This window comes from Cryptotermes secundus, unplaced genomic scaffold, assembly GCF_002891405.2.
Source record: "Cryptotermes secundus unplaced genomic scaffold, Csec_1.0 scaffold204, whole genome shotgun sequence".
NCBI classification, from domain to species: domain Eukaryota; kingdom Metazoa; phylum Arthropoda; class Insecta; order Blattodea; family Kalotermitidae; genus Cryptotermes; species Cryptotermes secundus.
This window is the reverse complement of record NW_019738351.1, coordinates 469,439-484,991: the sequence shown is the minus strand read 5'-3', so window position 1 is coordinate 484,991 and position 15,553 is coordinate 469,439. Positions and strand designations below refer to the sequence as shown.

Sequence of the window (15,553 nt, the reverse complement as noted above, 5' to 3'; positions counted from 1 at the left end):
AAGTTTTACTGTGTGTGTGTGTATATATATATATATATATATGTAGAACACTTGTGGGTTTAATTTCTTCTCTAGACATGATATGCTTCTAGATTCTGAGAGGGTATTTACCTGATGTGCAGCTGATTCCCCCACAGGTGAAACCCCAGCAACAAGCCGTTATGTCTGCTGGGCCATCACCTATTGGACATCCTGGGCCCCTGTCGCCACCTCCCTTCAATTCATCTACTGCACAGCCTGGTCATATTAACTACCAGGTAAGTGTGGAATAGCTTGTAGTGGACTTTGGTTTATCTACAGTTCTGACATGAAGGTAGACAGGGGGTGCTGAGAAGAGGGATGAAGTGGCATGAAGTGGATAAATCTGCACAGTGAGAAACTGCCCCTGTGTCTGTATGTGCCAGGCTTAGGATGTTGCACACTATAAAGCTAGAAAAATGTTTTGACTATAAATTGTTTAATTTTCATACATTCTGTAAAAAGTAAGTAAAAGTAAAGATATCTCTGTAACAGGCTGTGACGGCCCATAGGGTTGTGAAATGTTTAGGCTCCCACATTTTCTCTACAGTCGGCTCGCAGATATCGGTGAGGTCAGCCTTACGGGCCGGCTGCCCACCCTTTACCCCCCCCAAGATTATTCCTGGTACTCATTTCTGTTAGAGCCTGAGTCAACCCCAGGGCCATAGTGCAGTTGGAAGGATTAGGTCAATTGCAAAAATCCACCTCATCAGGATTCAATCCCGTGACCTTCTGTCTTGTAGCATAGTGCATATATTCTGTAACATGTTTATTTGAACAAATTGAACATAATCTACTTTGAGACTCCAAGAAAGCTTTGTACCACTGAACTCAAAGTATAATTATCGGAGAGCAGGCAGGTTACATACGTAACAGTAGATGAGTGTTGCAGTCATGTGTTTGGGAACTCTGTCACAGTAATTTACTTAGATTCTAAAGGGTTCTGAAGATGGTGTATAACACTCAGAATTACTGGCTTTTTGGACTTTGTCCATTGTCCAGTAGACACTATACATTTTCACAAATTCTCCATTTCTTTGCATTGGTGTTCATGGACTTGATTTGTTGGCTAGGTTTGTAAAATAAATTTCTACCTCCCTTTCTGTCCTAGTTCCACGAATGTGCATTCTTTATCATAATTTGTATTACATATTTTCCTGTTATCTCCCTTTGACATTGCCTGGTCTCAGGTATTTAAATAGCTGTAATGAATCCAGTGTTTGAAGTTAGCTCTTTCTGAGGGACACAACAGAATCGATGTGTTCCCCCCCCCCATCACCTGAGGTCGGAAACAGATGCAGTCTCCAATACGTTCTGTTTTGAAGTTTTTGGAATAGTGGACAATGGCCAAACTCCAAAATTCTGAACAATTTCCTTGTATCGGGTGCGTTAAAATCACGGAAGAGGAAGAATATTACAAGTCTTTGAGAACGCAATTTATTGCTATTATGAATTGGGTAAAGACAGCCAAGGGTTTGAACACACCACTGATATCCTATCGCCTCACATGAGGAAATGCGTTCGTGCTAGTGATTGGTTATGGCCACTGTGCACATAGATGTCATTTTTATATTATGATTACTAAGCAACCACTCCCATATCCTTTTCAGTTCATTGTTCACCATTATCCACTCAGACCATGCTATATAACCTGAGTTACTTGTGTCATTTATTATATTGTGACATGTAGACCCATTGCCAAATAACAGTTGTGTAAACAGGACAACAGACAATGGTTGTTGCCTGCGAACAGTTCTGTGGCCCTGTTGTTCCCCTGGCAACGAGAGAACACACATAAAGAGAGATTTTTTCTGTGTGGTTCATGGTGGGGCTATATAAAAAGTTGGTTGAGTCAGTTGTGAGAAGTGAGATGCTGGAAGCTGAGGCCATGCACAGTTCAGGAACCCAGAGGAAGGGGGAACATCTGCCATTGGAAGCCACTACCAAGCTACAGCTAGTGATGACCGAGAAGATTTCTTGTGTGCTGTAGTTACAGTGATCTTTGGAGTGTGTAACTCTGTGAGACTGTCGTAGTTATTTGTAGTTATGAGTGCAAGTGTCCAATAAGTCCAGATACCAATCCAGATCTCGTTTCTAGTGATATATTTTGCATATTTGTAATGAATCCTTATTGCTCTGAGAACTCATTACAGTTGTGTTTATTTGCAGCCAACAGCAGCCCAGTTCAGTGGCATTTCTGCCATTCCATCACCACCAACAGTATTATACAATTCATCACAGCAAATTCCAACCCAGGGTGGACTCTATGGTGCATTCCAGATAGATGGCACTCAGGTATATAACTGTCTTCTGCGAGCAAGCGCCCTGCACCCGTTTTTATACCAAACGTCCTTCTTAAGACTTGAGAAATGGAAATTTTGTCTGTATCAGTTCAAATTGTCAGTGGTAGTCTGAAATAAAATTTGTGCATTTATTATTGTGCTCTACTTTACACACTGAACAGTCCAGTGATAACATCCAGTATTGATGGAGTGGAAAGTATGGGTTTCAGGAAATTTCAAAATAGCGTTTTTAACAAAAATGACAGCTGACAATCAGAGGGACACATCGGCAGATACACCTGCCAAGAGAACTACAGCAACCAACAAGTGCAGTACAACCTCACACAGCAGCATTACAGGTTTATTGTAAAGAGACATGTGAACCAAACTGATAAAAGATAACACACTAGTGTTAGAGATATGCGTAGTACTTTATATATGCAATGCAAGTTTTTTTTCCTAAGGATTCAGGGTAGCACAAAACCCATATAATCCAGTAAGAAAGTAGATTATAAATAGCTAATTATCATAAGCACAGATATATATTTTGTAACATAATTACTCCATATAAGTCTGAATAATTTGTATCTTCTCCAGATTTTCGTAATTGTATTCTTGAGCTTGTAGAGGAAATGACTCACAGTTTTGAATAATGAAATTTGAATTCTCCAGCTAACATACCTTACCATTTAATGGGTTACAACTTGGGATTCTCTGGTGAATAAATTCAGTTTTAGATTTACCTTCTTCCCCCCCCCCTTTTTTAACAGAACTTGAGTACTGTCTTCTGGGATGTGACACCACGACTCGCTCGACTTTCCGCCTGCTTCCACACTGGTATCTTGCTTGGCTTATTTGACCTTAAAGATGTAAGAGACATGTTCCTGTGAAACATTGGTTGACTTTCAACGGACTACACAGTGTTGCGTCCCGGAAGAATAAACACCACTGTGAGAACCTCAAAATCTAATGGAACTCGGTTTGACCTCTCATTCGCAGGTTCTTGGGGGGCAAGCCAGATCTCAGTTTTCGCAATTCCCACCATATGGCCTGTCTCAAGGACTGGGACAGACATCTGCTTTCAGTCAGCAGTCAATGTACCTGCAGACTGCACCCCACCCTCCACCTAACGCTGCACCAGACATGTATCAGTCTACAATCTCTCAGTTTCGTATTCAGGTATGTGTTCTCTGTATTGATGTACTTTTCCCTATTAAACTTGAATGATCAAACTCCTCATGTATATTAGTAATTTTATATAGCACTTGACCCGTGAATGTGAATGACATTTAAAAATTTGTAAATACTTTTGTTGGGGCTGATATGCCTCGTTCATATAGATGAACATATTTCAACTGTAGTTTTAAATCTTTGGTATTCTGTGTTTGAGAGACTGCTTTGAGAACAGTAAAATCATGTGAAGGGTACATGAGAAGAGAGGTCATGGTCTGTCAAAGGTGACAGATTACCTCACTGCTGTTGCCCAGCTGTGTGAGACTATGATCATCCACACAAACATTACAGACAGTGGACCAGTAGTGTCCAGGAAATATGCAGTTCTAAAACTGATTGTTGCATGAAAGGAGGAGCCACTTGAACTCTTACAACTTGCTTTTAATGGAAAGTAGTTCCTTTGGAGGCATGATTGTTTTTCCTGCACTCTTGATACAAGCTTTCAGATTTTCATGGTGAGGTAGGTGTCAGGATTGTGGTCTTCTGGGTTTTAAGTGGAGACTGATGTATCAGAAGGATGTGCCGCCTCCATCATCAGGATGTCGAGTCAGCATGTTCCTCCAAATCATCAGTACACACGTCTAGAACTGCAGGGTGTGTCATTGCAGTCTGAACCAGAAAAGCTTTTAACATCTGGTTTTTTTCTACAGGCTCCGCAAGGACCATTTGGCCAATCACAGCAGCTCAGTAACAATCCTAGCACAGTTCTCATATCGTCTACTTCAAATTCATTGATGTCGGCTAGTGTGAAGCCTTCAACACAGCAGATCGGAGCAATTGGGACCAAGGGTGGTGGTCCCTACCAACAGAGTGCTCTACCATCTGCTCCCCAGCCATCCCAGGTTTGTAGGAACATTTCTTGCACCATCCTTGCTATAATAATCAGTGTTGCACTGACACACAAGCCCTGTTTTATCAATCACAGTCTCTTCCGCTGCATGTTTCAGCCAGAATTTGCCATCATATGGGAATACAGCAGAACCCCCATTTAACCCTCCTTGATTTAAGGATTTCCCTTATTTGGTGTTCAGCTTCAATAATCTCACTGTTAAATTTTCTCCATGTTAGTTATTCCTCAGTTTAGTGTTCAAATCCACAGGTCCACAAAGAAATCTTAAATAAGGGTTACTATATGCATACAAGGTTAATAGAACAGCAGGACTTTAGAGTTGTAATTTATGTTTATTGTAATATTTAGTTTAAAATAAATCCACAAAATATTGTCACATATGAGCAGTTGACGTGACTAATAATAATGGGTTCTGGATTTGATTATTGGGTTTATCGGCACCTTTTTCAGTTGTAGTCAATTATAACAGCTCACACATTGAACTCCTTCTGAATGACGTCTGTCTGACAAATCTCTGACGAAGAATCTTGGACTGATCTCTACTCCGCTCTCTCTCTCCTTGAATTTACGGATGTACTCCTTTTATAACTGCCATGCAGCCAGGATAGAAGTCACCATGTTGAATAGTTCCTCTGTTCTCTTATGTTGTCACAGAACTGCCTTTGTTAACATTCATTGCTGTGGGAACAAGTATTTACCTAACCGTTTTCTAGCAAAAGTGACTTTGGTTTCTGCTATTATTTCAGCTTTTAGGCAGTGTTTACCTGGCTCCATAGGTTAATGTTTTGAGCAAATTTGTCACCACATTTTTTTTAGCCTTTATTGGTTCTATTAATATTATTATTCCCACTTCATGATTGTCAGTTTTGCCAAAAATATACAGTGGAACAGTAGAGTGGACTCCGATCGAGAAAGTGAAGTTTGTGTGACAGTGTAACATCGTGTATCTCCAAGTTTAAAAACAGGAAACTGGTTAACTTTAAGAGAGGTCACTTTACTGTTGTGAGTTTGGTCAGTAAATGGAACTTTGGCATCAAGCTGAATTAAGTACATTGAAGTCTAAATGCAGTGAAGATAAAATGCAGGAAACAGGAGGATTGACACATTCGCTCCCATGAATGAGCTAGGTCATATACGTTTAAGGTAAAGTTATCCCTGGCTGTAATTAATTAAGCATCACACATAATGACAGATAAGGGAGTGGAGATGTAGCTGCTACATTCCTAACTTTAGCAAAGCAAATTTTCTTTCTGTAAGCTCTTTGAGCAAGTTCCCCCCCCCCCCGCATTGGTTCCTTCGCAGAGTCATCAGATGCAGAAATTTAGATTTGTATATTGATATCATCGTCAGACAATCACCAGAATGGTGCTTCTTGAGGTCCCAGTCCCTGTATTTATATCCCCCAGGAACAGGGTGGCCCAGTTACAACCCTAAGCACCGGGTTTCCTTTTCATTGCCTTCTACAGCTCATGGCAATGGTGGAGGTATTCTAACTGGCCTTCACACATAGAGATGTTAATATTTTAATTTATTTTAATTATGTGTGATATGTTACAGATTCTGTGTTTTTGACATTTCCTGCTGTGCAGCCATTTTCATCACATTCCTTTGCTCACTAGAGACTTGTTATTTTCAGTTATACATTCAGTATGACCCCAGTCAAGTCCTCAATGTGAATCAGAACTACTTGTCAAGTTCGCAGATGGTACAGCGACCAGGGCCTGTACAGAGTAATGTAGTGCCTACAATTACACCATCATCATCATTTTACTCAGGTTCTGCTGGTAAGCCCACATCTTGTGCATTACGTTTGATTTGTCAAGACCTACCTGTTTTATATGTTCATCCATCCACAAACTTCTGCACTTCACATAACGTGCCCTAGGAAAAGTGATCATAATTCATTCACCTAAATACTGGAGTGCATTTTGGCCATCAGTAGCAATTCTTGGGGGAAATGGGTTTAAAGTTATGGAATGGAGTGCAGTTTAAATGTGACTTAGAGCAAAAGACAGTCTGAAATCTCACATTTGCAAGTGACATGAGCCTATGGAAATATGTGGAAACAGTGCAACACAATCCAGGGAGTTAGAAAAGTGCATTATCTCTGGAGATAGAATACAAATATACCTAGCAAGTGAATTGTTATGAATGTTCATTGTCTGTAAATGGCCGGAAAGTACTTCCACTGGTCTGTAGATGTCACCACCCCAGACGGTTTACTACACCATATAGTATAACAGTATCACACAGATGGCAGGAGAAGCACTTGAAGAACAGGCTGGATATCCATTGCCTATACCTTTTTTGTATTTACAGTTATTTTTCACAATAAGAAAAACTGTGTTTTTGATAAAATGTGCTTGCATTGAGTATGGTCTGTACTACGAACGTGTATAAGCATTCCTTTGGATGTGAATGGGTGTAATGACATTTGTAGAAGAACCCAGTGGGTCCACAATGCTAAAAACAAAACGAGAATCGTGAATCTTGACCGTTATAGTTGTGAACGGATTTCGTTTTCAATTTGTGATGGTAGTGGAAAATTTGGTTTTTCCATGTTTATGTTGCCATTCAGTGTGTCCAGAATTTAAAATTCTAATCAGTGAAACTGGTTTATTTGTTATAATTTATTTATTTAAAGATGTATGAAATTCTGAGACTACCTCAGGAATATTTGTGCCATATATGAGATGAAATTTTCATGTGTTCTGAGTGTTTTATATGCTGCTGTCTTGCAAACCCAAAAATTGTGTTGCTGCTAAATGACATACATATGCAGATAGAATTTTCTGATTTTCATATTTAATTTTACAAATCGCAATTGCCAACATTACCTGTAAAAGACTGACAGAGTGTTTGTAATTTCAATATTCATCTTTTCTGTGATTAAAAGATTTTGGATTAGCACTTTATAACTTGGTCAAGCTTTCTGAAGCATTGTGGTTTTCTGGGTTACAACTCCATGTGGCCTTCCTGGTGGTGGGTTGTCAGCATTTCAGAGGAGCCAAGTTCATCTGTATTTTCAAGATTGGTGGAGTTCTACCTTTCAGACTACACAGTGTTACAGTCCAGGAGACCACAGTATGAATCGTCACCACTGTGGAAGGCTTCAGGTCTTGCATAAGATTTCCCTGCGTTGAGAAAAAGTAGCTGAATTTAGTGCCTTATTTCTCATTCACCGTTAACAGTTAGAGAATGTATCTTTGTTTATTTCCTATTTTAGTTGACTGCTCATAATTTATATTGCATTTGCATGTACCAGTATAAAGACGAAAAAAAAATCGATTTGTGTTGCAGCAAACTCATGCCAGAACCCTGTGGTAGTGTCTGATGTCTTGAGGGGTCTAATTCCAGGGGGCCAGACAGGTTTCTACCAGGCCACAAACTCAACATTACAAGCTGTACAGCAGCCAGCAACACCAGGCCAGCAGCTTCACCAGACGGGTTCCCCATATAATCTGCAGGGCTATGGCACCCAGTCAGGTGCTGCCACACCTGTTGGACTCCAGAACTTTGGTTCACAGGTAACAGTGATATGCCTGCCATTGGACCCAGGATTCTCTGGTTCAAACTGCAGCTCAGGTCGATGGATTTTTAAGGGCAATAAAAATCTGTAGCACAGCTGCCTTCAGAAAGGAAGTGCCAGGATAACTTTGCCTTATTTACATAACTATGTAGACTGTATCAAGTTCATAGTATGGGGTATGTTATTAGAAAATGTTAAAATGTAAGTTAATTGTAATAGTACAGTGTACAGCAGTCTGTGAGAAACTAATACTAACTTCAATATTTGTTTTGGGGCGGTTCTTTTTGCACACAGTAAATTCAGTTCATAAATTATCAGTTCTTTGCTACAGATTTGTTTATCTCACCCCACTCAAAAACTCCACACAAACACACACACACACCAAGTCTGAAGCTGTGTGACATCCAATGCACTATGGCTGAGATGGTCAAGTGTAGTACATATGTGCAGTTAATGTTTTCCATAATTTATACCAAACTTTTTTGTGAGAATGTTGAATTAAGAGGATGTAGTTACGACCACATGTGCATGAGACTTTAGCATGTGGATGTCATGTCATGTCGGCAGAGCCCAAATTTTTAAACCTAAACAAGGTAATGTTGTGGTTACAGTGACAGTGGTTGTGAACATCTTCGTATGTTGGATTATGGCATTCTGGGTTATGGTAGTATATCATCTTATATGTGAGTACCAACATTTCCGAGGAACCTAGTGCCTCTGTCTTCAAGGTAGAAGATATGGAAAGAAAGCACATAACTCCAACATATCAGCAACCACCCTCAAAATAACATGGTAGCGTAACGCAGAAAGTCAGAATGAAAATTTTCATTGCCCTGAAAACTTGTAATATCATTTTCATATTTTGCATCTCACTGGCTGTAAAAGTTAAGTGGAACCCATGTTTAATGTCCCTCAGTCTAAGAATTTCCTTCATTGCATGTTCATTTTCCATGATACAAAGTCTGAGCCGCTCTGCCTCTGCTACCATTTGTACCGTCACTCTCTGGCACCTTTCGGCTCCGTCTACCCTTCCTCAATCGGAGGGGGAAACGTTGATCCGTCATACGGCTCGTGCTGTGCTCGCACGCTCCCTAAGTTAGTGTAAGGGATCCAAGCTAGCAGCGTGGTAAATGTAGTTACAAATGATGGCAATCAATATATTAACAAATAACAGAATTTAATAAACACAATGGAAATTAAATAGAACAACTGAACTAACTGCACATTTACACGCTCGCACACAGCGGCATCTAACTCGGGCAGAATGGCACATATTTACTGGCGCAACAATTTGCCTTGGTTGCATGACAACATAACTACTACATTATAGCCGGGCCACAGGCTGAGTCTAAACTAAATACACAATATAAATTATAAACACAGGTTTATACTGGTACGGGTCGCCGCCGTCCTACAAACCCAACGACGGGTGACCGCGGGCGATCTCGTCGGCCGCGAACCAGCCCAGTACTTGCTGAAACCAAATTTGGACTCCCAGCTGAACAGGAATTTGACAGTCGCTCCGGCTGGCTCGGCGCCGCGAGCAAGGCCCTATGGATCCATAACCAGAACTGAACTCCGAACTCGAATTAACTTCCAAGCAAGGCTCCCAGGGGTAGAAAGGAGGGGAGAGGGCAATACCACATGACCCAGTCCCGCATGGGGATGGGGTGGCGGATAAGTTTAAGAACCTCGATCAAGGGGCTGGAAGCCCATGACGTCATACCGGAGCCACTGCATGGCTCAAGTCAGTGATCTCAGTGTTAAGGTCACTGCAGTTAAGGTTTTCCTGAGTTTAGTGCTCAGATGGGGTCACGTGGTAGTGTAGTTGGTTGAGGCAGTATGCTACAAACTGGAAGATTGTGGGTTCGAGTCCTTATGAGGTGGATTTTTCAATTTACCTAATCCTTGGAAGCAGCACTATGGCCCTGGGATCGACTCAGACTGTAACAGAAATGAGTACCGGGAATCTTCCTGGGGGGTAAAGGGCAGCTGGCACGTAAGGCCAACAACCATACTGCCATCTGTGAGTCAATTTTGTACAGAAAATGTGGGAGCCTCGACATCTCGCAACCCTATGGGCCTTCACAGCCTGTTACAGGGATAGCTTTACCTTAGTGTTCTGATACAGTGGGCTCCAAAGAAACTTGAAGGTGTTACTATACGAAGGGGGACCCAGAAATAACAGGAAACGACCTGTTGCGCGCGCATGCTTTGTAGTTACGAGTTGTGTTGCTAGGTGGTGTTAGCTGGGGGTCTCCCGCGACTGTTAGTGAGCTGGCATCAGTCTGAGTTAAGTGGTTTGTCTGTGGTGCTCTGTTGTGTGCGTTCCTGTTTCAACCCTTTGGCGATTAGTGAGATGGCCGACCAGAAGGAACAAAGAGTGTGCGTGAAATTTTGCTTTCTGTTAGGGAAAACTGCACTTCACTCTTCAAGTCGCGGCAAACATTCACGCGGTTTTCTCTTTGGTCATCTCCGAGCAAGTGAGGAACAAATTTTGCAGACACCCGTCTCATGTGCAAACCTTCGGTTAAAATTCACTGGACCGTGCTCCACGAGATGTTCCGTTTCCTCAGAAAGTTGGTCAGTGGTCTTTCGACGATCCTCATCAATTGCACGTTTGATTTTGGCAATGTTTTCGTCATTTCTTCCTGTCGAAGGACGCCCGGGGCGTGGCATGTCTTCTGTTGCCATGTTGCCAGATTTGAAACGGGAAAACCACTCGTAGACCTGTGATTTCCCCAAAGCATCATCATTAAAGGCTTTGCCGAAGCATCCCAACAGTCTCGGCTGCAGTTTTTCCTAACAGAAAGCAAAATTTCACGCACACTCTTTGTTCCTTCTGGTCGGCCATCTCACTAATCGCCAAAGGGTTGAAACAGGAACGCACACAACAGAGCACCACAGACAAACCACTTAACTCAGACTGACACCAGCTCACTAACAGTCACGGGAGACCCCCAGCTAACACCACCTAGCAGCACAACTCGTAACTACAAAGCATGCGCGCGCAACAGGTTGTTTCCGGTTATTTTTGGGTCCCCCCTCGTATGTACTGAAATACCATTTAAATGTGAATATAAGGAAATGCCCTATTTTTCCAACAGGAAAACCAGACAGAAAGTCTTTTTTTTTATGCAAAAAAATAAAATGTATACTATTAAAATGTTGGACCTGGGATATCGCAGTTGGTATAGCAACTAGCTACATACTGGATAGCGGTTTGGAGTTTGAGTCCCATAAGGGCAAGAATTTTCTCTTCTCCACAGTGTCCAGACCCAGGGCCCACCAAGCCTTGTAACCAGAGGATACTGGGGGTTCTTTCCCCATGGGTTAAATCAGCCGTGGTGTGAATACGACCACTTACCTCCAACTATACAGGGTGATCCACGAAGTTTTACGCCTGCTTATGGTACATATTCCTGGGGTTATTTCCTGCAAAATTTCCTTATAATCTTTTGGTTGATTTTCAATAGTTACGGAGTAACAATAGATTTTCGAAACACATCAATGTGAATGCAGCTGTATGCTTCCCCCCTGGGCGACCTTGCGTTCCAGTGAGCTGTGTCAGCAGATAAGCTGACCGGCTGGAATGTTGCACTATCCTAGGCAAAGCAATCCAGTAGTGAACAGGACGTTGTGTTGGTGACTTTGTGAAGATAAGATGCAGTACACATTTTCCACTGACGAATACGCTGATATGGTGTTTGTTTTGGGTGTATGTGATGGAAATGCAAGAGTCGCTGCTGCCGATTATCACCGGTGTTATCCTATTCGCAGGATTCCAAATCCTAAATCCATTAGCAGTACATTCAGCACATTAAGACAGACTGGTTCTCTCTCCAGCGTTCGTATACAATACGAACGAAATCCTCAACATGGATTGTGCGAAGAAGAAACCATTCTCGATGCTGTAGAGCGCATTCCTCGTGCCAGTACAAGACGTCTAGCTCGGCGGTTTGGTGTTTCTCAGTCCATGGTGTGGAGGACTCTTCATGAGAACGGGCTGCATCCTTATCATTTACAACAAATACAACACCTACAACCAGGAGACCGTGCTCTTCGTCTGCAGTTCTGCAACTGGTTAAATGGAAATCGGCAGTTGTACCGCTTGATAATGTTCTGTGATGAGGCACAATTTACACGTGACGGGGTGAACAACAGTCACAATTTAATGTTTGGGCAGACAATAGTCCCCATGCCATGATAGAATCGAATTTTCAACACCGATTCAGTGTCAGTGTCTGGTGTGGCGTTCTGTATGATCAGTTAATCGGGCCGTTCATTTTATTGCATTTGGGGCTGGATGAAGGACATTGTGTACCAGGTAAAGGTACAAACACATGAAGCGTTGCCTGGACGTATACTGAACGCGGCGATGACAATAAGGAAAAAACGTGTGGAACTGCGAAATGCTACGAGCGCGGTTCATACGCTTGCGACATGTTGTGTTGACGTACAGGGAAAAATTTTTATAAATCTTATGTAAATCCAGTCGTCTTCTAAAGCACTACAGTTTGAAGGAAACAGATATATAGAAGGGTGTGATATGCAACCATTGGTATGTTTACAGAATGGGATGCTGAAAATAATGTAATTTTGTAACATAAAATCGATAAAAAATGTTGCACAAAGCAAAATTAAGAAATTGAAAAAAAAAATGGGTTTTAGAATGCTTCTTTCCTAAAACATTAACGATTTAAAAAGTGTTTGTATTGTATTTCTAATTTGTTTTGACTGAAATTCGAAAAGAAAAAGACTTTTCGCCAGTTTTCAAATTGCTGTATCTCTTAAATTATGAGGTGGATACCATTAGTATATCAACATTTTTTGTTCCAAATTACCTCAGGAATGCCCTCCCTAAGTGGGGGTAAAACTTCATGGATCATCCTGTATACATCCATTCCTCCATACACCTTCATGGTGTAGTGCTTAATTAGTTAAGCACAGGGTCAACTTTACCTTTATCTTTTTTTTTAGCATACTATTAAGAAATAGTAAATCATTCTTCATGTTTAATCTCAAAAATTAGGCAACCCCTCTTTTCTAGGATGTAGTGCTTGAAAGACGCCCTGCATTATGTGAGGAAGTCATGAAATTTTAATTAACACCCATAAGAAACAGACACACAGGTGCAAGAAACTGTATGAGAGTTAGTCCTTCTCTACATACGCCCCCTGCAAGGCCACACATTTTCCCCAACAGTGAATTAGCTGCTGGATACCTCCATCATAGAAGGTCTCATTTTGACTGTTTAGGAAATCCTCCACTGCAGAAATGACATCATCTTGGAATCTCTTACCAATTGGCTTCTTTAGCCATGGAAAGGGGAAGTCACTTGGTGCCAGGTCTGGTGAATATGATGCACGGGGGAGAATTCCATATCCCAAACTGGCAGCAAGTGTCATCAAGGCATGAGCCGGTGCATTGTATTGTCGTGAAGAAGTCACACACCCTTTTCCAGCATTCCATGTCCCTTTTTCTTGATTTCCCCCCATAATTTTGTCAGAAGGTTCCGGTAGTACTCGCCAGTGATGGTGATGCCCTTTTGCGCATAGTTGGTCATGATGACACCCCGCCGATCCCAGAACACACTCAACATCACCTTTCCCGATGACAGCTGGGATTTGGCCTTCTTTGATGGCAGCAAGTCTGCATGTTTCCACTGCTTGCTCATATCCTTTGTCACAATGATAGACCGAACATTCATCCATCGTGATCAGGCGGTCAAAAAATTCCACCTTTTTGTCTTGATACAACTGCAAAAGTTTGTTTGCCACATCCATCCATTGCTGATTTTGTTGCAAACCGACCCATGGCTAATGCTTCGATAGTTATGTGCGTATCGGATAGGATCAAAGCTTCCACCTGTGCCACAATTCCTGGTTCATCAGCAAGAGATGGTCTTCCACTTGGGGTTCATCTTCAAGGTTTGTCTGTACACAATGAAATAGCTCTTGCACGTGACCACTGTCATGTGATGGTACATCTTCCTGATATAGAGCAGTCATCTGGTTGTGGATCTCCCTGGCAGATTTCCCTTGCAGATGTAGGAACAATATCACAGTGCAAACCTCCACTTTCTCAAGTGACGTTGCCATTTTGCTTCTGCCCCTTCCAGTGGCTCCTTCTGTCCACTTGGTGCAGGAAAATTTGACTGTTTGGCAAGCTGAGGAAATGGGCTATCTCCAATATAGAATGATATTTTGGTATTATGAACTTCTCATGGTGATAATTAAAACATTATGACTTCCCATCGTATATTCGGGCTAACACAGTGTATCAGTTCTGGCAATGTAATATTGAAGAAGTAATGTTCTCTGACTGTATTATACATTTTATTAGCCGTTGTGTTTGTATTATAGATAACCATAGTATCAGGAACCTTCATAGTTAGGGGTTACGCTTTTTCTTGTAATGTAGGTGATTGGTCCATGATGAAAGCATTTTGATTGATTGTCATTAATGAATGTTTATCGGAAAAGTAAGGTTGATTCTGGTTTGCTCTCTGTCCTATAGATGGCACAGCAGTACCGTAATACTGGACTTCCTGGTCCAACATTCCTGAAATCGGGTGGCCAGCATCCTACAGATCTTAATGCCACTTCCAATGGTCGGACACAGCTGAAGTCACCCTCCGGCAATCAGCAAGACGTTTTAGCATCAGTATTCTCTTCAGGTATGAATGAATGAATGAATGAATGTATGAGGGGTAGGCTTTCTCGGCCCTTGCACCGCGACCTCAGTGGTCTATTGTGCTTCCCCTTTTTTAATTATTCCCTCTTCTCTTCAGGTAAATTGTTTATGCAAATTATTCAGTTTGTCACAATATATATAGTGTGATGTATTGCGCTATGGAGAACTTCCTCTCCCCCGCCAGCGGTGACGTAACATTGTCAGGCACTGTCGCTACTACGGTAACGGGCCAGTCAACACTCCACCCCCCTCCCCCGCTGTGACGTAACGGGGATGCCGCGGTTATCATGCAGCAGTAAACAACTCTCGACAGCGTTGCCCAGCAACACCTGTAAACACTGCAACTAGGCAACAAGGAAGTGAGGCGTTTTTCTGTTGTCTGGCTGAGGGTTTATAAGAGAACCACGCTGCCTAAGGTGCCCCAAATGAACAGGACAGTAACTTTCATATAAGAAAAAAGAAAAAATATCTGGTTATGAGCCCCGGGGCTCGTCACCAAGACAGACAGACTGACGGACCGTCAGTCGCAATATAACTTGGACTTGGACTAAGGAGTCAGTTAACCCTTTGACGTGGTCATTTAAATTCCGCGGCCGCGGCTCCTGCGGTAATATATTCAGCCAGCCATTTAAATTTTGCTCGAAAATTATTTATTCATCATTGTTCTTAAATTCTATGAGATAGGAACATGAAACTTTCACTAAAATGATCTTAAAAGGTGGTTTTATAACCTTACCTTATAATATGAACCCCCTTTATATCTTCAATGGAAGCAGGTTGTTTAGTATTTGAGCAGTGAATGGTACGCTTTGAAGGATGAAACTTTCACTAAAATGATCTTAAAAGATGGTTTTATAACCTTGCCTTATAATATGAGCACCCGGTATCTCGGCTATGTAAGCAGGTGACGCCTTGAAGCATTAGTCTAAACACAGCGCTGGCTCA

General features: G+C 41.8%; 1 protein-coding gene across 7 annotated transcripts in view; it reads left to right on the top strand.

Annotated features, from left to right (window-relative positions):
• The window catches only part of LOC111870743 (protein PRRC2C), a 109,501-nt gene that overhangs the window by 82,587 nt on the left and 11,361 nt on the right, over nucleotides 1-15,553 (top strand). For 5 of the 7 annotated variants that reach the window (XM_033753987.1, XM_033753990.1, XM_033753989.1 and 2 more), the window contains 7 exons: nucleotides 123-257; nucleotides 2,188-2,313; nucleotides 3,300-3,479; nucleotides 4,184-4,375; nucleotides 6,020-6,167; nucleotides 7,684-7,910; nucleotides 14,432-14,591. In XM_033753987.1, coding sequence (XP_033609878.1) covers nucleotides 123-257; nucleotides 2,188-2,313; nucleotides 3,300-3,479; nucleotides 4,184-4,375; nucleotides 6,020-6,167; nucleotides 7,684-7,910; nucleotides 14,432-14,591 — 1,168 coding nt within the window. The remainder of the gene's footprint in view (nucleotides 1-122; nucleotides 258-2,187; nucleotides 2,314-3,299; nucleotides 3,480-4,183; nucleotides 4,376-6,019; nucleotides 6,168-7,683; nucleotides 7,911-14,431; nucleotides 14,592-15,553) is intronic. The other 2 variants (XM_023863258.2, XM_033753988.1) reach the window with 2 other exon arrangements.